Here is a 22,668-nt window from a genome sequence, read left to right on the forward strand (position 1 = left end):
CTTATGGTGTGTGGCAAGCTCTCACCCCACAGGAAAAGCATTCCATTCTCAATTACATCCCTCGATTAAAACCAAACGACCCCAACATTGAAGCGTGGAACCGTATCTGGTCTGCCATGCGTAACCATGAACTTGGAATTAAGGATATGGTATCTTTGGTCGAGACAGCTTGCCCCCACGCATACACTATGGACATTCAATCGATCAACCTGTCTAACATGTAGGCCTACCCACAGTCCGTTGCAGAATATCATCGATGTTTTAAAGATTTCAAAGATGATGTACAAGAATTGCTTGGAAATGGTTTTGCTAGTTTTGTGGATTTATATGCAGTCAGGCATGCCGAGAAAGAACCATTCTTTGATTTCGTTAAACGCTTCGAGGATCGCCATAGGCACTACTGTGAGGTGAAAGCAGACTGGACTGTAACCCTAAATTCTGATGTAATGATTCATACAGCAGTTTCGGGCCTTAATTCTGAACTGAAGACTCTATACTTTAACACCCTGCCTCCCATCAACACTTGGCTTGACTTCAAACAGTGGGGCCAGCGAGTTGACATCAGATTAGCTGTGAAAAGGGATTATGAAAAGGTGTCCCCCACACGCATAGCTGCGATAGATGGTGCTACAGACTTCGCCCCCAATCCCTACACAAATTTCACAGCCCCTTCTGCTATGTCTAATCCCACAGGTAATACATCGCAGGCCAACCCTCCTTCGCGAGGACATTGCTTTACATGCAGAAAGGATGGGCACTGGTATAAAAAATGTCCTAGCAAGCAGTACAGGAAGAGTCGCAGAAGTAATACAAACCCTGAACCTGCATATGATAAAGACGCTAAACTTATGGAGCAAATGCGAGTTTTTTTTAGTGCTATGAACGGTGACGATCAATCAGCATAAAGCTTAGTGGCCTCTGCTTCAGAAACGTATCGGTGAGCGCTCCAGCCACATTCCCCATCCACACGTTGATCGTACACATTTCCCTTACCAATCCACGATTTTTAACGAGTCTAGTCCGCCCCCCCCCCCCCTCCCCCACCACGTTTTCAGTTTAAGAGATATCCAATGGCTTTATGATTATTTGCCTTCTACTCATGAATCAGACAAATTGTCGCTGAAATCAGTTATTAGTATTGTTAATTCATGTGCACCTTCGTGTATTCTGCAATATTGTGATAATTCATTGATAGCATCCCCACACAAAGCTCATGATGTGGCAATTCCTAATTCGACTTTTAAATGCATTAACAACTACCAGAGCAGGGGCGTCCCTCTCTACCTTCAAGAAGCGCTTGAAGACACAACTCTTCAGAGAGCACCTCCCTTCCTAACTGGCACCTTGGCTTAACCTCCCCCTATGCAGTAACGGGCGCGCTTCTTTTTCTTTCTATGTCGTTATATATTGTTACACCAATGCACCAATGCTCTTAGCTTGATTGTTCTCTCCCTTGTAGGTCGCTTTGGACAAAAAGCGTCAGTGAAATGACATGTAAAATGTAAATGAGTCAAACTGAATCTCCGCAACCTTCCGATTGGGTTATCTGAAATTACTTTCTGCCACGTATTGGTAGCCACGGTCGAGCCCCTTTGCCAGAACGAATTTAAGTTATTTGTAAATTGCCTGTACCCACGACTGTTTCAGGTTTGCGTTCTTCCAGGCTTATTGAACTACAAGCGTAATACATTCCCGACTACAGCGTCATCGCAAAACCTCTCAATAATTATTTTAAATGTGGCAATGGTTTAATGCAATCTAATAGGGGACAGCTCAACAGATGCCGACAATTATGTTTTCCACACAGCCCTTTCTTATAGACCTGTTTGGAAAAAGAGGGGATACTTGACGACTATAGACACCGATTAGTCTCGCCAGCAAAATCACGACTGTCGTGGCATTGCTTTCACAAGTAGCCTACTACCGCACAGTGTATTGTATGGAACAAGAGGGGAACGATCAAGCAGACATAAAAGCGAAAGTAACAGTCAATATAGGCGTCGCTGAATTAGCTCCAACACTAACAGCCCTATGTTACTGTTTTAAAATTAATGTACAAATCAGAATATGTTAGAAAAAATAAATCATTGTCTGTAACCCTCCAAAATGACCACTTTGAAGCATTTTCCTTCCAGCATAGAACAGATGATTAAACTCAATTTGATCTGGAATTTTTATATAATGCTTACATTGGTAATAAGACAAGATGCTTTAGACTCTCCATGATAAGTTAAGGGACCTTGCCCAGTAGGTTTGGCCACTCCCACATCAGTGTTAGTGGACACGTGCATATCAAAATCTATATGGTACCATCTTTCCCAAATCAAGAGGTTGCTTGACTACCCGCCGTCTAAATGTTGCATGTTGTACTAACTTACTGCTTATGACGGTCATACCTGATATGTAAGTAGGTCTGGTATGGCCATGCTCGTCTTTATGTTCATGTCCCATGGGTTGTCTGTGTCTACTGTGAAATGTAATGTGCATATTCCATAAATCTGCCTTTGTCAATCAGTGCTCTGCTCTGCCAACCGCCTCTGCTATGCATACTGTCACCTGTTTCCTGTCTCCTCAGATACTGTTCGGACGTGGAGACACTCAGGCTGTTGCAACCATCCTCATCACCATCATCTGGGTCCAGAGGGCGCATCGCAGACCAGGAGGATTCTACCATTTCACCCCCACCCCCCCAACTGTCTCAGTCACACCCAAGGCGCGGTTACAAGAGGTCCTACCATCAACCACGGACTTCCTTCAACCCCTTCTCCAACTGGACGTTGTCGGCACTACCACTCAATGAACTGAATTGCCCTTGAATGTTAAGGCTCATATATGTCAATATAGTAGTCTGTGCAGGGAAAATAATTAATTTGGTGAGTTGGGTTGGTGGATGTGCAACTATCACTCACAGCTTACAATAAGAGTTGTTGCACAGCAAAACTGCAGAAGAATTTCCCCTCTAAATGAGGTTTCGCTTCTGCCTGTGAGAGAAGGGCTAACATCCTGTCGTTTGTGACCAACCCCTCAAAATAGACGGAATTATTTGCCATTTAATGCAGGGTGTCGGAAACATTCTCCACATCCATTTCAATTCCTTTATTTTTAAATATTCGGTCTGGTCGGCCGTGGGATTCCATAGTAATCACCCCTTATGTACGTTACTTTTGGCACTCCTCCCTGCTTATGCTCATAGCTACCTTGAAAACTTGGCTGTTTGGATGATGGTTGACTATGCAGAGAGCTTAAATAATATTAACTGTTGGACTGTATTAACTGCCGGAATATGCCCTCAGGTTATACTGATGCCCGTCCCACATAACCTTGGAGACGTCCAAGGGAGTGTGGGCAGCGGTGTCAGGCCTGGTAGGTATCTTCCTGGCAATCACAGTTATCTTAGCCGTCTACAAGACAATGGAATGTCTCTGTATTAGTCACCACTTTCCCCTCCAAGCCAGTTACTGTACAGGCTATTGCCTATGGGTCAACTCCCCAGCGTAGAAACATTGCGTAGGTGTGAGCATGGCGGAGAGAAGTCCCATCCACCTGAGATGGCTGAGTAGGTTATTGTTTTTAAATGTGAATATTTACATATTCAAATAGGGGACTGATGGAAATTGATATAACCCCTGATTCATGTATTTGCGGGTGCATTGCGGGCGTGCATGCTCTCCCATGTGTGTGTCTGCCATTTGCCATTTGCCCCCATGGTGAGGCCCTCAGACGTGGCCTATTCTAAATGAAGCCCCCGGAACCTCTCCAGACACCCCCTCTCCCAAGGTGATAAAATACACATCACCTATTTACCATGTGCCTTTGTGTGTGGACCTTCCGGAACCTTCCGTGGGGGAACCTCCCCTCCCCTCCCACTCACATACCCCTCTGCCCACCTTGACCTACCTTGACCTATCACCCCAAAGGTATCCTCCCATGATCGACCAGTATTTAACTTGTAACACTGTAATACTCTTCAGTCCATTCCTTGTCTATTTTGTGTGGAATTGGCTCCCTGCAGGCGTACGTAGAAATAAACCGCAAAGAACCCATTTGATTCACCTCGTGGTCCGTTTGTCTAAAATATTGGCTCAGTTATTGTTATATCAACTGAATCAGGAAAATTCGGTTCCCACGCACGTTGTCTCAGGAATTGAAGTTTCAGCATTGGACAGCGACAACTTCTCACCTCTTCCCGACACGTTCACTCAGAAGGAAATGCCGGTAACCACTAAAAACATCCCAAGACAGACGGACTTAGCGCAATGGGCGTATTTAAGTGAAGTCAAAATCCCCTCCATTAGGGCAAAGGTAGAGCTGTTAATTGGAACAAATGCTCCAACCCTGATAGAGCCGTGGGAGGTTGTTAATAGTCAAAGTGGGGGCCCTTATGCAGCTAGAACACTATTGGGGTGGGTTGTAAATGGGCCACTTACAAGTGGAACTGGCATTACTAAAAGTGTTACTGTGAATATGATTTCAGTGACAAGGCTAGAGGAGCTTCTGATCTCACAGTACAATCAGGAGGTTGCCTCTGAGGAGACAACTGAAGTTTCCATTGAGGACAAAGGATTTCTGAAAATGGCCAATGAGGCAGTTCTGAATGATGGACATTACAATCTGAAATTGCCCTTCAGAAAGGCTGATGTCTGTATGCCAAACAATCGCCAAATTGCAGAACAGCGCCTCCAGAGCCTTAGAAGGAAAATGGAAAAGGATCAGCAATACAAACAGGAATATGTTGCATTTTTCAATGACATCTTTGAGAGTAGTTATGCAGAGGAGGTCCCACAGGAAGAACTTGCACAGTCAACGGGAAAAGTATGGTACTTGCCACACCATGGGGTGTACCACCCTAAAAAGAAAAAGCTCAGAGTAGTCTTTGATTGTGCTGCCTCTTACCAGAGTGTATCCCTTAACACCGAACTGCTGCAGGGACCTGACCTGACAAATTCCCTCATTGGAGTGATCATGAGATTTCGCAAAGAGCCTGTTGCAATCATGTCTGACATCAAGTCAATGTTCCATCAGGTTAGAGTAGCCAGATCTGATGTTAATTACTTGCGATTCCTGTGGTGGCCACAAGGTGAAACCAGTCAAGCACCCAAGGAACATCGTATGCTTGTGCACATATTCGGTGCAGTGTCCTCCCCTAGCATTGCTAGCTTTGCATTAAGAAAAACTGCTGCGGATAACGAGAGTTGTTTTCCCCCTCAAGTAGCTGAAACAGTCCGGCACAACTTTTATGTGGACGACTGTGCCAAGTCTGTGGACAATGAATCTGACGCCATCCAGCTGGTGAAAGATCTCACTGCACTATGCAGCAAAGGTGGGTTCCAACTCACTCAGTGGGTCAGCAATAGCAGGGCAGTTTTAGCATCAATCCCCAAAGAACACAGAGCAAAGGAAATTAAGACACTGGACCTCGACAAAGACAGTTTGCCCATTGAAAGAGCACTAGGACTGCAGTGGTGCGTGGATTCTGATGATTTCCAATTCAACATCAACCTGAGCTCAAAACCACACACCCGCAGAGGCATACTCTCTGTTGTTAGTTCCATCTTTGATCCATTAGGCTTTCTTGCTCCTCTCATTCTCCCAGCTAAGCGGTTGCTACAAGAGCTCTGCCAGCAAGGCTTCGCATGGGACGAGCCTCTGCCCCAGCCAGTGTCTGAAAAGTGGATGGAATGGACCAACAGCCTGGATGGGATCAAAGGCTTCAGAGTGCCGCGCTGTTTGAAACCAAAGGGCTATGGAATGACCAGCTGTGCCGAGCTTCATCACTTCGCCGACGCCAGTGAGATTGGCTATGGCTCAGTCAGCTACATCAGACAGTTGAACAAGCAGGATGTCATTCACGTCACTTTGGTCCTTGGAAAGTCTAGAGTTCTACCCCTTAAGAACATCACCGTGCCACGACTGGAGCTGGCAGCTGCAGCATTGCTGGTGAAGGTAGACAGAATGTTGAGAAGAGAGTTACACCTTGACTTAAAGCCTTCATGTTTCTGGACTGATAGCCAAACAGTGCTCAAGTACATTGCTAATGACCAAGCCAGGTATAAGACCTATGTAGCCAATAGGGTCTCACTGATTTGGGACAATACAGACCTGTCCCAATGGGGATACATAAGCACCAAGGACAATCCTGCTGACGATTCATCAAGAGGATTGAATGCAGTAAGATTCATGGACCAAAGGAGATGGATACATGGCCCTGAATTCTTATGGAACACAAAGGAAAGTTGGCCAGTGGAGAAAGTATTGGACTCGGTGTCACAGGACGATCCAGAGGTCAGGAAAAGTGCTACTGTATTGGCAGCAGTAGTGAACCCTGCGACACCCACAGACCAGCTTATTTTATTCTTCTCTGACTGGAGGAGACTACTTAAAGCAGTGGCATGGTATCTCAGACTGAAAAAGATGTTGATGCTGATTGTGAAAAGAGGAAAGGAGCAGCCCTCATCTCGAATCAGCACCCGCTCAAGCAGGAAAAAGGTAGATGATTTCAGGACCTACCATGGTGGACAACTCCTCACTGTTGAAGATCTGGCAGAGGCAGAAAGGTCAGTCGTCACATACACCCAAGGACAAGCATTCAGTGCTGAAATTGCAACACTGGAAATGACCCCACCTAGAGTGCACAAGGGCAGTAAGATCTGCAGGCTTGATCCTGTCCTAGACGAGGGCATTCTGAGAGTAGGTGGCCGACTGCACAAATCTGCAATGCCTGAGGAAACCAAACACCCCTGCATCTTGCCCAAAGACTCGCACATCTCAATACTTCTTTTAAGACACATCCATGAACGCTGTGGCCACAATGGCAGAAACCACATGCTATCGGAGCTCCGGAAAAGGTACTGGATTGTAAAAGGCAATTCAGTTGCAAGGAAGGTGCTCTCAAAATGTGTCATGTGCCGACGTTCAAGGGGCAAAGCAGGTGAACAGAAAATGGCAGATTTGCCGTTAGAAAGAATCCTACCTGACCTCCCTCCATTTACCAATGTCGGGTTGGACTACTTTGGCCCGTTTGAAGTGAAACGAGGGAGAACTGCTATCAAAAGGTATGGAGTTCTTTTTACATGCATGTGTAGTAGAGCTATTCATTTGGAAATTGCTTTTAAACTTGACACAGACTCATGCATTCATGCTTTGAGGAGATTTGTCTGCAGGAGGGGCCAGGTGAAGCACATCAGGTCTGATAATGGAACGAACCTGGTGGGTGCACACGGAGAGCTCAAGAGGGCCCTGATGTCCCTGAACGAGAGGAAAATCCAAGATGCCTTGCTCCCAGATGGAATCGAATGGAGTTTCAATCCACCATCAGCATCACACCATGGCGGAGCCTGGGAAAGGCTCATAAGATCTGTCCGCCAGGTGCTGAACTCTACTCTCCATCAACAGTCCATTGATGATGAGGGCCTCCAAACACTGTTCTGCGAGGTGGAGGCAATCCTGAACAATCGTCCTCTCTGTACAGTGTCCTCAGACCCACATGACCTAGAGCCACTGACCCCAAATCACCTCCTGCTACTGAAAGCCAAGCCAATCCTACCCCCTGGAACCTTCTTGAAGTCCGACATCCATGCCAGACGTCGCTGGAAACAGGTCCAGTACATGGCCGACCTTTTCTGGCAAAGGTGGACCAAGGAATATCTTCTGCTGCTGCAGGAGAGGCAGAAATGGACTTCAGTAAAGAGAAACCTGACTGTGGGAGACATTGTCCTGGTCGTTGACCCCACTGCTCCTCGAGGGTCCTGGCCATTAGGAAGAGTGCTGGAAACCAATCCTGATGCAAGGGGTCTGGTGCGGTCAGTAAAGCTCAAGACAAAGACTTCAGTCCTTGAGAGGCCCATCACCAAGCTGTGCCAAATCCTTGAGTCTGAAGAGTGACCAGGGCTCCTGATCACATGAGAAAGGAATGTAATGTATACATGATTTTATACCTTCTCTAAACCATTATGCATTACATACTTCTGAAAGCATTAAGAGCTTATTTACTTTATTGATAAATTGCCCCTCTTTGGCTCCTTTATGTTCATTGAAGTAATTGATTCTATAGAGAACAATTAGGGGCCGGTGTGTAGGAGCCGCATTTAGGTTTTTGTATTTTGTAATGATTTATTGATTTTTCCTTTTATGGAATTTCGAGTGTGCGCTCTCTATAGGTGGTGACGGTGCCACCCTTTAAAAGGCTGCCAGACGGGCATGACGAGGAGAAGGCGGGACGCAAAATAAGTGAAGCTGAGGCGTGAAGCTGAGGCCTAACCACGCTGTCCCCATTTGGACCCGTGCAATTGTTGCACTTTAAAACTTTGATACTGCAATTGCATCCTTATTTTTGTAACGTTTTTCTGCAATAAAACCGGCAACATTATACAGTCAAACTCCCTTTTGCGTTGGGTTATTTGGACAGAGCTACGAGTCTTGACCACGCTCCCCCTGCTTTCTCCATGGTGGCAAATCAAGGATATAGGACATAGGAATAGGATTGGATTGGGTTTCTTAAAGGAAGAAACCCAAAAGCTGTTTTTTGCCACTACAATTCGTGTTGCAGTATTCCACCAACAGATGGCAGTATTTCAGTATGTTGGATGTAACTGCACCTTACCTTCCCACAGAGTTGTACCTTCCTAAAATGGGATAGTATCCGCTGTTGACCCTTAACCCCAATCAACACCCCTGTTTGTGTCCCTGAGGGAGGCATTCCGCTCCTGTCCTCTAGCCCTGTCTGTGGAGCCTGTGGACTGGGTTGGTGCTTTACTAATGATAAAGGTTATGGTTATAGTATTTAGCACACACTTAAGTCCAAATCAAAACATCTGTAACTTATATATAAATTAACTTGGAAGGACATTATGCATTTTGTGTATTAAATGATTATATTGCTCCATAACTCTTCATCAGAAATTAATTTAGACGATATGGACCTATTCAATTCAGTTCAATTTTATTTTATTTTTGTACAGCGCCAAGACAATACAATTATCTTAAAACACATCATTCAAGACAAAAAACAATTATATAATACATTATATATAGTATATACAATTATACAATATCCTTTCCATTCAAACAGCTTTCATTTGTTTTTCTCATCAGTGTGTGTGCTCTCTACAGACCTCAAATCTGATCAGACTACTGAAGCTGAAGCTGACCTGCTCCACTGTTTCAGGACCTCAGAGTCTGATCAGACTAATGAAGCTGAAGCTGAGCTGCTCCACTGTTTCAGGACCTCAGAGTCTGATCAGACTAATGAAGCTGAAGCTGAGCTGCTCCACTGTTTCAGGTCCTCAGAGTCTGATCAGACTAATGAAGCTGAAGCTGAGCTGCTCCACTGTTTCAGGACCTCAGAGTCTGATCAGACTAATGAAGCTGAAGCTGAGCTGCTCCACTGTTTCAGGACCTCAGAGTCTGATCAGACTCAAGAAGCTGAAGCTGATTATACGTCAACTGAAGGATGTCAAAGATAATTTACCTCCAATTTGTAATATTTACAGAATTCGATTCACATGACATATTAGGCCGTAAGGTGAACACGGTTTTCGTTTCAGCCCGTTCCACTCACTGGCATCTACACAATCTTTAGCTTATAAAAAAGAACGAGTCGTGGTTAGTTACCAAAAAAAAGTTCGTCGCTGATTTTCCAGTCGATTGTCTATATGGCTTTGTTTTATGCAGAACTAGAGACGTCAGAGCGTAATAAGATTTTTGTCGGGAGCCGTGCCACGGTTCGACACGTGATCATGCTACACCAATGAGAAGGCTGCATTTGTCAACAGAATGGAAAAATGGCGGCTCCCGTGTGGTTAGAAACATCGTTAAAGATCGAGGAAAACATCCGAACATCCTCAAAAGTGGGCTAAATTAATTCTAATTAGTGCTGTATACATAGCCGCGTCCAAGAATAAAAATGAGGCAAATATACGATAATGTTATTTTTATGTTAAGTCATTTAAATCAAGTTTGACATACATGGGAATACACATTACTGACGATCTTACATGGACTGTGAACACCCACCGAAGAAATCAAGGCAAAGACTGTACTTCCTACATCAGCTGAGGAAGTTCAGCACCATCAGCTGTGTGTCCTGACAGCATCACTTGGTATGGGAACTGTACAGCCTGTGACTGCAGCACCGAATCATCAGAGCATCTCTCCATATTCTGCAGGAGACCTACAAGAAAAGACCTACCTACCAGCGCCCAAGGTATTGTAAAGGATTCTTAACATCCTGACCATGGACTTTTCAAAACACTGAGGTCAGGCAAACGTCTCTGCTGCTACAAGACCAGAACAGAGAGACTGAGGAGGAGCTTCTTTCCTCAAGCATTCCTTATCCTGAACACACACAATGACTATAAAACATCACACACTGCTCTTTAAAATCCATCTTGCTATTTATGAAAAATATTTCTTGATCTTTCTTTCTTCACACTCGCACAGAAAAAAACAGTAGTATTTTTATGTATGTGACAAATAAACCTCCATGTATCAATAAAAGGCAGTAATTGTAAATACCAATGACCATCTGTTTGTTCATTCATTCATTCTTCCACAAATGAAAACAACACTAATGAACCATAAACACACTCTTTATGAAACATGAAATATGATATATAAAACTGTACAAAACTGAATAAGAAATAACAGATTAGGGACACTCAGTTCTCACTGTTAGTGTCCGTGTCAGGACAGTTATCTTCCAGTTCCTCAGATTCTTTTGTTTTGGCACAACTACAGCAACGACATAGGTCAACTACATGCAACACAATCCTGCAGAAAAACATCTGTCTGTCTCACAGGCACCTTTGCAGGCACAGTGTATCACATGCAAAACACTGTCAGGGGCCGGATTTCTAGTCATCCAGGTGACGTGCAAGTTCCCATCCTCTATTTGCCAACCATATCCAGCAGGTGATGGAGCACTTATATTGTGTTTGAGACAGGACCTCATTATTGCAGCCTGGTAGTTTGCCCTTTTGCAGTGCTGATGGAGGGCATCAGTGGTAGGGGGAATGGATAATTCTGGGAAGGCTGATGATGTCATACAGAAAGCCTTGAACCTAGCTTTATTTACATTATCAGCAGCCGACTGATCATATAAGTGGCATACATACTGGCAAAGAAATGCAAATGTTAACTGCTCCAAGTTAAAGTTAGTACCTAAACTTTTAAAAGCCTTTAGGTACTCATCTTTCTCACATGCAGCAGAAAATGTCTTTCTTTTTCCTTTGCCATTAAAGGCACTTGTGGAGTCACACCCAGAGAATGTTTGAATTCCGATCAAGGCTGAACACACACTGGTTCCAAGAGCTGATGACACCTTGGTAATGTCAATGATACATGTCCTGTTGCCAGTCCCTGTGAAAACATATAAAGTGCATGGCAAATCTGTCTGCACACTTACTGCAATGACTGCCACATCTGTAGATGCCAGACAGTGTAGCGGGTTGAAACGAAAACAGGGTTCACCTTACAGCCTATATGAGGATGTGCATGTGTGTGAGTGTGAGTGTGCACACACTGGGCACCTTCACGAGGCTTCTCTCCAGTCTTCTCTTCCACTCACACTCACACACACACACACACACAAACAGAGTTGAAGACCTTGTAAATGTTTTCCCACATAGTATGTTGTTGCATATGAAAATGCCAGTGAAAATGCCTTTACATATTGTAAACATATAAAAGGTCAGGCACATTTATGTGGACCTTCCCTGCCATGTACTATCAGGTGACGTTTTAAAGACCCAGCTTGTTTAGAAGTTTTTCCACATTGGCATGAGTATCAACATATGCATTTGAGAAGGGCAAACTTCACACTTCAGAATTCAAGCATTTACGTGGCTTTTCTTCACTGTGCAACCGCTGATGGCATTTCAGACTTGATGTCCTAGTGCAGTGTTTCTCAACCACTGGGCCGTTGCACTTATCATCCTTATTACAACTGTATTTTGTGCTGTGTCTTATTGATATAATGTATTTAACCCTTATTCAATGTTAATCACAATTACAAACGAGGGTCTGACAGGGCTTACAATTAGGTGTGAGTGCTCCAGATCAATGAGGAAAAGTCAACCCCCTCGCTGGATTTCTAAAGTTGGGATGATTATTGTATTTCTGTAAGTGTGTGTGTGCGTGTGGGAGAGAGAGAATCTGGGAGTGGAGCTGTAATGTTATAGGGGAATGAGGGTTTATTGTTGTGAATGAAATCTCACCTGTGTGTATGTGTCGATGTGGAGTGAAATGTGTGTGTAGCCTACTGTATGTGGGTGTGTTTGTATGTGGAGTGTGTGTGTGGTTGTTGCCACCTTAAGTTTTTGCCCATTTTCTTAAATCCATAGTTTCAAAGTTAGTTAAACTCGCAGGCAAACATAGTTTTTGCAGGGGCAGTGAACCAGCTCAAGGATCACCTTTGGAGCTGGTGGAAGTGACATCCAGAGTCATAATTCTTGTCTTTGTTCATCTGTCAGACGATGTCCTCATTTCTTTGTGATTTCTAAGAAATGCTCATGACTTCTTACAATGTTGCATGGAATTGTTTGTGTATCATCTAAGCCTATGATTTCTCATAGTTAAGATCACCTCAGCTGACGTAGGAAGTACAGTCTTTGCCTTGATTTCTTCGGTGTGCTGGGTGTTCACAGTCCATGTAAGATCGTCAGTAATGTGTATGCCCATGTATGTCAAACTTGATCTAAATGACTTAACATAAAAATAACATTATCGTATATTTACCTCATTGTTCTTCGTGGACGCGGCTATGTATACAGCACTAATTAGAATTAATTTAGCCCAATTTTGAGGATGTTCAAGTGTTTTCCTCTATCTTTAACGATGTTTCTAACCACACGGGAGCCGCCATTTTTCCATTCTGTTGACAAATGCAGCCTTCTCATTGGTGTAGCATGATCACGTGTCGAACCGTGGCACGGCTCCCGACAAAAATCTTATTACGCTCTGAAGTCTCTAGTTCTGCATAAAACAAAGCCATATAGACAATCGACTGGAAAATCAGCGACGAACTTTTTTTTGGTAACTAACCACGACTCGTTCTTTTTTATAAGCTAAAGATTGTGTAGATGCCAGTGAGTGGAACGGGATTCATTTTCTAAAGGACTTTTCGTGCTTCACCTTGCGGCCTATATGTGGGATTTTCTTAAGGCAACTTACAAAACAACCAATTAGTCAGAGTGCAAAATTAAGTGACATCATCTCTTGCTGTGCTGCTATATTTTCACTGAAGTACTCACTGGTAAGATCTTCAGAGGAGAGAGTTTACAGCCACTAGCAAAGTATGGAAACACTCTCTCAGTGAAAGTGTGTGTGAGAGTGTGTAGGTGTGTGTTATTATCAGGGTCAGAGAATGACACCTCTCCTCTGTCCCAGTCCAGCTGCACTCTGATCCTCTGGAGTTTCTGCTTCACTGTGAGGGGAGTGGGGGGCTGTGGTGTAGAACGTGCTCTATATTTACCATCTTTATAATACACAGACCACAGTCCACTCATGGAGGTATAGTCTCCCTTCCTCTGGAGAGACTCTGTCATCACACCCACAAACCACCATGTGTTCTCTCCAACCTCCACATCCCAGCAGTGAGTCCCTGAGTTAAAGCCTTCAGAGCCCAGGACACAGCCCTTACCCAATCTCTCTGGGTTATCAGGAAGCTGCTGTCTCTCATCACCCTTTCTCACACTGGTCAGATCCTCGGACAGGATGAGTCGTGGGTGTGCAGTGTTGGGATCCAGAGTCACAGGAGCTGCAGAGTGAGAAACACAAATGGTTTAGGTGGAAAGAGCACACACAAGGAGAAACATACACATATACAATCTAGAGGTCAATATCTGTATCTGTATTTGTATCTGTTAAACCATCAAGATGATCTGTCTTTGGGTCTGGTTTCGGATAGAAGGCCAGAAGTGGGTGTGGCTCATGTTGCCTAATATTCATTGGTAATGCAATTGGTGTGTTTTCAAAGCATGACATACATTCATTGATTCCTGTGTGTGTCTGTGTGTGTGTGTGAGTGTGGTCTCATGAGAACAGAAGCAGAGACACTATAAGCTCTAGTGGGGGCGATGAGTGTGTGTGTGTGTGTGTGTGTGTGTGTGTGTGTGTTTATGTGTACCTGCTGGCCTTATGAGAGAAGAAGCAAAGACACTCTGAGCTGTAGTAGGGCACATATATGTGTGTTTGTGTGTGTGTGTTTGGTGCATGTATGTATTTGTGTGTGTGTGTGTGTATGGTGTGTGTGGGTATGGTGTATGTGTGTGTGACGAACCATTTAAGGTTCGTCTGGGCCCTGTTCGGCGTACAACTGAAGCTAAGATAATTAATTTAGCTCGCGACATGAGATAATAAAGCTCGCTAAATGAGAACAGGCCAAGTCTGGCGACGTGTGCTAAAATAAAAAATCGTCTAGTTAAGTTATCTGTGTATAGGCTGTCTAAGCCGTGATATTTTTTCCAAGGTGGAATATGTGACTTTGGTGTAGCGGTTAGAGCTCATGGATTGCATGCATGGTTCGACCCCCTTCGCCTCCGTAGTAATTGTAGTTTTACATCTTCTTGTAAATCGCTTTGAATAAAACCGTCTGCGAAATGATTAAATGTAAATCGATTAATAAGAAATTAAATAAATTGAAGCAATGAAAATATATTGTGTGTATTTCTCTCCTCTTATCATGCATCCACCTTTTCTACAAAAAAGATACGCTGTGAAGTAGACTGATGTAGACTTTATTCACTAATGCACAAAAACTAGACACGTTTGCAAAACTATACGTTTGCAATGATGTAAGTTGCATTTGTTGATGACGTATGGTTAATAACATCATGATTGTAGAAGGGACATAAAATCAAGATCTTAAACAACTTTCGCCAATATCTCCGTAAGGGAGATGGGTTACTGTCAATATAACACTGTCATATAATTATGAGTGCTTTGTTCTCCGCATCGCCGACATTACAAAAACGTAGGCTACCACTCACAAAAAAGGGAAAATGGATCTTGGTGGATCGCACAGAACTCTCTCCCTACGCTAACCAAACTATCTAATATGACTCCTTTTAGTCCTTGGTCAATGGGATCCCTCCTTTTGCCAGGGGTGTGGCAAGTTTAGCCAGCTAAATTTAGTATAGCCTGCCCTGGAGCAGGTTAGTGCTAAGCGATATGTTACTATGGTAATGGAATGGTAAGTTGCTTCGCTGAACCCATTAAAGGGGCGTTCTCTTTTTTTAGCCTGGAATCTAGCTTGCTAAACCGCTACCCTGCTCTGCCTGTTTTGTTGGCATGATTGTGTGTCAATTGAGTGCGTGCGGGCTGTGTTCACTCTCTGTCTTCCAGGTGCCAGTGATCAACCACCTGGGGGGGTGTGTCCCTGTGCTTTGTGTATTTTGGTTTGTTGTGACGAGCCTTAGAGCTTGTCACAGTCTGTGTGTGTGTGCAGTGTGTGTGTGTGTGTGTGTGTGTGTGTGTGTGTGTGTGTGTGTGTGTGTGTGTGTGTGTGTGTGTGTGTGTGTGTGTGTGTGTCTGTGTGTTTCTGCTGGGTCGTCATGTGACATGGACACATTCGCAGGGTTAAAGAAAAACAACCCAAACAAACAAAAAAAACATTTAGAAATGAATGATTGCAGAGTATGGTGGGACTTTTGAAACTACAATGCCAAGAAAGGTCAGCAATAAGCTTTGTCCTTGAAAGGTTACAAGATGACCTACAATCACAAGGTAACATGTTATAAGGGTATGTGAATTTCAGTCAGTGGAAGAAGATTTGATTTGCAACCATTTAGGATATACAGTGTATATGAAAAAGGACAGCGATTCGCTTTTTTAAACCTTTGCAGTGCAACAGTGAACTGGAGATATCAAAATAAATAATTGTCAATTAAATACTAGGAAATTAATATAAAATAGCAATTTTGTCTTCAGGTATTTTTTGGCATAAATTCACCAGAGGTTAGGCGAGCCTGAAAGACAGATCGTGCTCTGCAATGAACGTGTACAGGCGTATTTTCAGGTCAGACACATGGTCAGTTATTGATGCCGGTACGTCAGCTGTGGTTGTTGATCCCGGTAACAGCGTTGTGTGTTGGAGAGCGTGAACAGCTGCTCTAAGAGTGGGGTCTAACTCATGACGTGGAAGCACTTTTTCCCCCGCTAGTTGCATATAGTAGCTTTTTCGAGCACAAAGTGCAGAGAAGCACCTGCTTCTCCTAACCTCTTACACCAGCTACCAAAAGGCTTAGGGCCTGATTTACTAATATGCGAGCGCTTCTTAATCTGCGTTCGCAAATTAACGCACAGTGTTTTTGCGCATTTTACTTGGTATTTATCAAACCAGATCTGCGCTGGGCAAACTGATTTACTAACATTGCGACCGCTGCTTAAACTGCGTTCGCACATTAACGCACAGTGTTTTTCCGCATTTTCCGTGGTATTTATTTAGGAAGAGAAAATGAAGCTTCAGCGAATTGGAGATAGATATATTGATTCACGTTCGCTCAATCACTGAACCTGATTCTATATTGCTGCTATATTGTTGTTCTGCCCGCCATCAGCTACAGCAAGATGTTTAAAAGAACACGATTATAAAGAATATGCTATTGGTGGCATTAATGCATAAACTGTCTATTATAACAATTTAGATGTGTACATGGCGAGAATAATTATTTCTACAAGGGACATGGGTTCACTACAATATATATGGACGTGGGTGCAATCAATGGTTCATATTACGTTCGGAAAGTTTGCGATTTAAAAAAAAGTCCTGTTTGATGTCTATAATTTCAGCTGTGGCAGTGGGGAAATGTATTGACCAGTGCGCCATAGCAATGCTTCGAGTACCTGTGTGAATATTTGTGAAGGCTGAGATATATCAACTGCTGATACTATAACTGTTTGAAATGATCCGGTGCCAATATTTGCAATGTTTACCAACTGATTGAATGGAATGTGATCTCCGGTTGGAGGGTTAGATGTCGTCTCTGATCTGGTCCAGTAATTGATTTATTGCGTGGCTGGTTAACCTGTACCGTCTAATGATTTCTGGTTCGCTTAATTGAAAAAGTGTTATACGAGTTGAAAAAAATATTTCTGTGCGCTGCCTCTGTCTATGTCTTCGCCTTGCTCTTATTACTGCTGCCATATCAACGTATTCAGACTCAGTGGAAATGCGCTTCCTTGTTAAGACGTGCTTTTATGAGGCGGAGAATTATCCTGCAAATTGGAGACGTGCGCTCGACAGGCAGTTTAGTAAATACCACGCATGACATCATTAGGCGCACTTACCTTGTCTCCTCCCATGTAAATTGCGCCTCACACGCCTACGTTACCACCCACCTCCACGTTACCTCCCCTGTTCACACCCACAGGCGTTAATATGCGCTGCGGCCCCTTAGTAAATACCGTTTTATGTTTACGACCGCTATTTTACGCCAGAAATGGGCGCAATCCTGTTAGTAAATCAGGCCCTTAGTGTCCTTCCCTATCTCTTCTATCCATGCCCAGTGCCATTTCTTTTTCAATCCTTTATCAACTACGAGGGCATCTTCCCCAGGTTCATGAACATACTCTCCATCCTACTCGCCTGGGCATCTACGCAGCATAGGCAGAGCGATATAGAGAAGTCGGTGGTTGAAGCACATTTTCCCAAGACCCACCCTAATCTACTTCTGATTGGATAATAATATTATTTTTTGAGAACGGGAGAGTTGTGCTCCTTTCCTGGCAGAAACTCATGAACTCGAAAGTGATGATGATGATATCAGGATGTGTTTATTTTATATACTGTATATAGACTTTTTTTTCGCAGCCAAACGCCGGAAATCCGGCACGGTTCCAAAAAACTTTAACCCCTAAGATCCTAAAACTCTCTCTCTCTCTCTCTCTCTCTCTCTCTCTCTCTCTCTCTCTCTCTCTCTCTCTCTCTCTCTCTCTCTCTCGCTCTCTCTCTCTCTCTCCTTCTCTCTCTCTCTCTCTCTCTCCTTCTCTCTCTCCTTCTCTCTCTCCTTCCCTCCTTCTCTCTCTCTCTCCTTCTCTCTCTCCTTCTCTCTCTCCCCCCTTGGGACCAATGTTCCCTCTAATTTTTTTCAGCACTGAGCAAATATTTTTTATTCTGAGCGCACATTTCACCAATGTGAGCAATTCGTAAACCACGCGACCTTACAAAAATGACCACGAGCCTGCGTTAGCCATAGGTTTCCAAAGAGATGACAGCAAATGCATCAATAAGTCTACAAGGTTGATATTTATCCAATATCCTTTATAATGGCTGGACTTTGGAACATTTTAATGATGGTGTTTTACCAGTCAGTTTAGTTGAACTTAAAGGATCTTTGGTTGAAAATAAATAAGGTTAAGGGAGGTTATGCCTGGTTCACTGGTTATGAATGATAATGATATACACAAAATAAAAGTATCCAAGGTGTTTAGTCATTTCTCAGCAGGTACAACATTTAAGTAGAACTTAATTGAAAGAAAAATGCTAATGCAGTGCTTTACAATAAATATAGTAATTATGGTATATTTTCCCCTAAAGGTAGCCTTTATAAAAAATGTAATAACTGGAGTGGTTTGCAACAAACTAAGCTACAAAACATGTCATTCGAATTACATTGAGGGAGCTAGGCCTATCTGGCTGTTTGGCTCATCTTGTCTGCAGGCCTATGGAAGAAACACCTTTCTGACTATACATATGTCAAAATGTTGTTGTAGTTATCAAGATCACTTTGAAAATATTGGAAATTTCTACCTCAAATCTTCTCGCTTCACGAGTTTGACATAGTGGCATTCATTAGACTGAAACCGTGTTCACAGTCGGCGCTAGATGCTTGGATGTGCCACAAATGTCAAAGTTGTACCAGATCTGGAAAATGCTCACTTTTCAGCCACCACCTTTTTTCAATAACCATGAACTTGAATTCGACAAATGCGTCCCGGGACCGCATATTATGCTTCCTCCAGAAGCGCTTCGAACCTTTTCGCCAGATTTGTCACGTCATTCAGCCCATGATCAATTTTACTAACTGCACGATCCAACGTGTCCGGCTCAAAGGCAGCCCACTCAGCTCAGGGAAGCGGGCATGCAAGTGCTCACAAACTTTAAGGACAAACAGAATAATGTCACTTTTGTTCACTGCATGTTTTCCCACGAGCGAACTATTTTCGCGTTTGCCTCCGAGCATATGTAAGTATGTCTGAAAGTTTTATCCTACCTGAGTCAGTTTGGACTATTTCATCTAGCCGCTCATGTTTAAACGTTAGGCAGACCTTTTTCTGGGGCACCTGCTCTGCCTTTCTTTTCGCCATGGTAGCCTATAACTGCTAGCCTGGGTGCCATCCGTTTGTACGCGTTCCACTGAGTGCTGCCTTCTGCTGAACAAACGTTTGTTCAGCTTGATCAGTGGAACGCGTACAAACGGATGTCACCCAGGCTATATAACTGCTGGAGCAGAGACCGGCAAGAGAGCTAAAGGACATTTTGTATGTAAACATTCTAACGCACATCCGGCTTGGTTGTCAAACATGTCAGTATTTTAAATGTTTATTAACTAGCCTACATCCCCTTTGATGCTCAGATTTTTAAACCCTAAAAAAAAAATCGTTTATGCGGTCTGAAAAATGTGCGTGGTCTGAAAAATATATTGCGCGGCCTCTTCGACTGGCCTGCGCGGCTGCGCACGCGCGCAGCTTAGAGGGAACATTGCTTGGGACTAAGCCTTTCTCTGGAAACGGCTCTATCATTTCTGGGACAGTGTGTGATTGTGTTTGAGACAGTGTGTGTGTGTGTGTGTGTGTGTGTGTGTGTGTGTGTGTGTGTGTGTGTGTGTGTGTGTGTGTGTGTGTGTGTGTGTGTGTGTGTGTGTGTGTGTGTGTGTGTGTGTGTCTGTATGTGTATGTGTGTGTGTGCCTTTCTCTGGAAACGGCTCCATCAGGCTCTATCAAGGATTCTATTCAGGCTATTGCTCTACTTGGGCTATTTGGGGCCTTTTTCTGAAAACTCTATTGCGTGTACCCCTCCCACCAATGTTATGGCTCATACACTACACTAGGGGATAACACAAACAGGGTGGTCACATTACAGTAAAATCAACTCTTCTTTTATTTATTCTTTACCAACCCAATGAGATCCCTTAATTACTCTCGGAGTGAAAACTGTATAGCACCAGGGTTTCCGCTACGTTCATTTCAGCGTGGCGGGCCGCCGCACCTTCGTCATTCCCCGCCACGCATCGGAAAAAATCGGAGCCCTGTTTTTTGGTGTGTTATTTGCCACATCAAAGGATTCGTCTGCCTTTCCCGCACTTGATCAGCGTTCCACGGCATCCACGGCTTACCACAGCCGGTTTACATACTCCCCCCGCCCCCTCTCTCGTTTCTGACACACTGGCCCTCAAACTAGAAACCGAACAACTGGATCAGAGGTACGTGACGTTGAATTAATTTTATTTTACATGTGAGAACAAGTTGTTGAACATTGTGCAGGGGTTACATCGTAGGCCTAATATGTTGTAGACGTAGACGGCTGGTTTCTCACATTGCGTCTATTTCGGGAGGCTAAATGTAAATAAGCTTCAGTAACGGTCATTTCTAAACGCACAGCTGTGTGTGGTCCCTCAATGAGCCCTGCACTTGTAGCGGATGACAACAGAGCAAAGTTTGTTAAAGGTAGCAAGTCCGAGGCCTGCGTGGTTTTAAAATAGGCGGACACCTTCGCAGAGCTCATAGATCTATTAGTTAGGCTAAGGACAAGCCGACCAACTTAGCGATTTCGTTCGTAATAAATACAAGAACAGTTAAACAAGTAGCCTAATAGCTAGTAATTCCCGCCGGAGTTTTCGAATCCAAAATGTCAACGCGTCCTCTTCAAAGATAATAATTCTAATGCATTTAGATCGTCTCACTCTGTCCTCTTTTTCAGATGAGTTTGCTGAAATACTTCACTAAAAAAAGGAAAGAGCCATTTCTCAAATTAACCTCGAGATATCCTGTGAATTCATAACCCCACTTGGACATGCGTTCGTGTGTGTGTGTGTGTTTTGCCTTTCAGCACCGCCTTCTCTTGTTTGACTTGTTGACCACTTTGCGGCACCCTGCTTAATGACGTAGTTGTAGCAAGCGCTGTACAGCATCATTAGGCTTCAGCAAGCAGGCTACTATGCGTGCAGTGTAAATATCCCCAAAATAAACACCTGCCCCTTTTGCTAAATCTTCTTATGATGACAGTATCAGTAGTCAGTAACAATAGTCATAGTAGTCACACAATGTATGTGAAGTAGGCTACTGTAAACAGTAATATTTTGTCATCATATTTCAACATGTAATGTTTTGAAATGAAATATAGGCAGGTAGTAGTAGTGGAGCAGGAGAATGCTGCCTAGAACCAAGAGAGTCAGATGTGAGGGAAGACAGTGAGAAGAGCCAGCCAACCAACAACAATAAAAAACCTGGCAAACACAGGGCTTCAGGTTGGGACCCAACATGGGTTGAAAAGCCTAGGTTTAAACCGTGGCTGTATAACACCGATCATGTTTTGCCAAATAGGTAGCTCATGAGGACCCATACTTTGTACACCTTTAAGGACCTGAAATAATGACATTGTCCCGTATTTAGAAACAAAAGTACAGTTCTGTATTGAGCTGAAACTGGGCCCACAATTCGGTTAAAATGCAGGAAATTGCATCTAAGAAATACAAAATTTAACCCCAGACCCCCCGCTGAGGTGCCACCGCACCTTACAGGAAATCCTGGGGGAAACCCTGAGCACATTTCAGAAGATTGAATTCCAGGCAAAGCGGACTCGGAAAACAAAAACGTATCATTCCCAAAAAGAAATCAGTTGAACACAGCTATATGAAGTCTTTCAAAACAGTAGGGTGATAAAAAAGATAATGTGTTTGGCGTACCGGAATCTTGTTGTCAAAGCATTAAAACAGGCTGCAATACCACACACCCTGGCACATCCATAGCAATGGAAAATTAAGCTTCTCTCCATCATTCTGAATCCTCCGTTTATCGACATGTGAGAGCGGTACTGTTCACTGGAAGAACAGTTTGATTTGAATTGATTTTATTCGGATCCCCATTAGCTGATGCCGAAGACACCAGCTACTCTTCCTGGGGTCCACACAAGAAAACAACGTACCAAACAACAGATAAAAAGGAAAAGCATACAACAAAGAAGAAATCAACACACAAACAACAGATAAAGGAAAAGGAAAAGCATACAACAAAGAAGAAATCAACATTCAAACACCAGATTAAAGAAAGGAAAAAAAGACTAAACACCTTAACCATCAACACACAAAACAAAAGATGACAAATAGGAAAAAGGATAAATGAGTAGATAAATAAACAAATTAGTAATACAAACTAGTATCCAGTGCAAACAGCCATGAGGTGAAGTGATGCTTTTAGCCTCTCATCAACTTTCAGCCAGGAGAGTCGGTCATGCATGTTATTTACATTTGCTCTTGGTGTGCACTTAAGGGCAAGATCAAGGACTGAGCGACATAGGAGGTCATTCGTTCCAGCTGCCATGAAACTTTAATTATTATGCACTTTACACCATGTACATAGCTGAATTGAATTGTATTGTTTGTAATGTCTGTATTGTTTGTAATTATTGTAAATATGTGAGAGCTGCAAGATCCCAGAATTTCCCCACGGGATTAA

The 22,668-nt window shown here is 43.4% G+C and overlaps 2 protein-coding genes across 2 annotated transcripts in view; both read right to left on the reverse strand.

Annotated features, from left to right (window-relative positions):
- The window catches only part of LOC308365952 (E3 ubiquitin-protein ligase TRIM35-like), a gene marked incomplete at both ends in the record, with an annotated part of 83,547 nt that overhangs the window by 41,971 nt on the left and 18,908 nt on the right, over nt 1–22,668 (reverse strand). The window lies entirely within an intron of this gene.
- LOC308365838 (zinc-binding protein A33-like) overlaps nt 12,984–22,668 on the reverse strand; it is a 14,968-nt gene continuing 5,283 nt past the window's right edge. The window contains exon 6 of the mRNA XM_080839441.1: nt 12,984–13,753. Within this exon, the coding sequence (XP_080695567.1) occupies nt 13,224–13,753 (530 nt within the window). The 3' untranslated portion in view covers nt 12,984–13,223. The remainder of the gene's footprint in view (nt 13,754–22,668) is intronic.

The sequence above is a fragment of the Sprattus sprattus genome, assembly GCF_963457725.1.
Source record: "Sprattus sprattus genome assembly, chromosome: 5".
Taxonomy (NCBI): domain Eukaryota; kingdom Metazoa; phylum Chordata; class Actinopteri; order Clupeiformes; family Clupeidae; genus Sprattus; species Sprattus sprattus.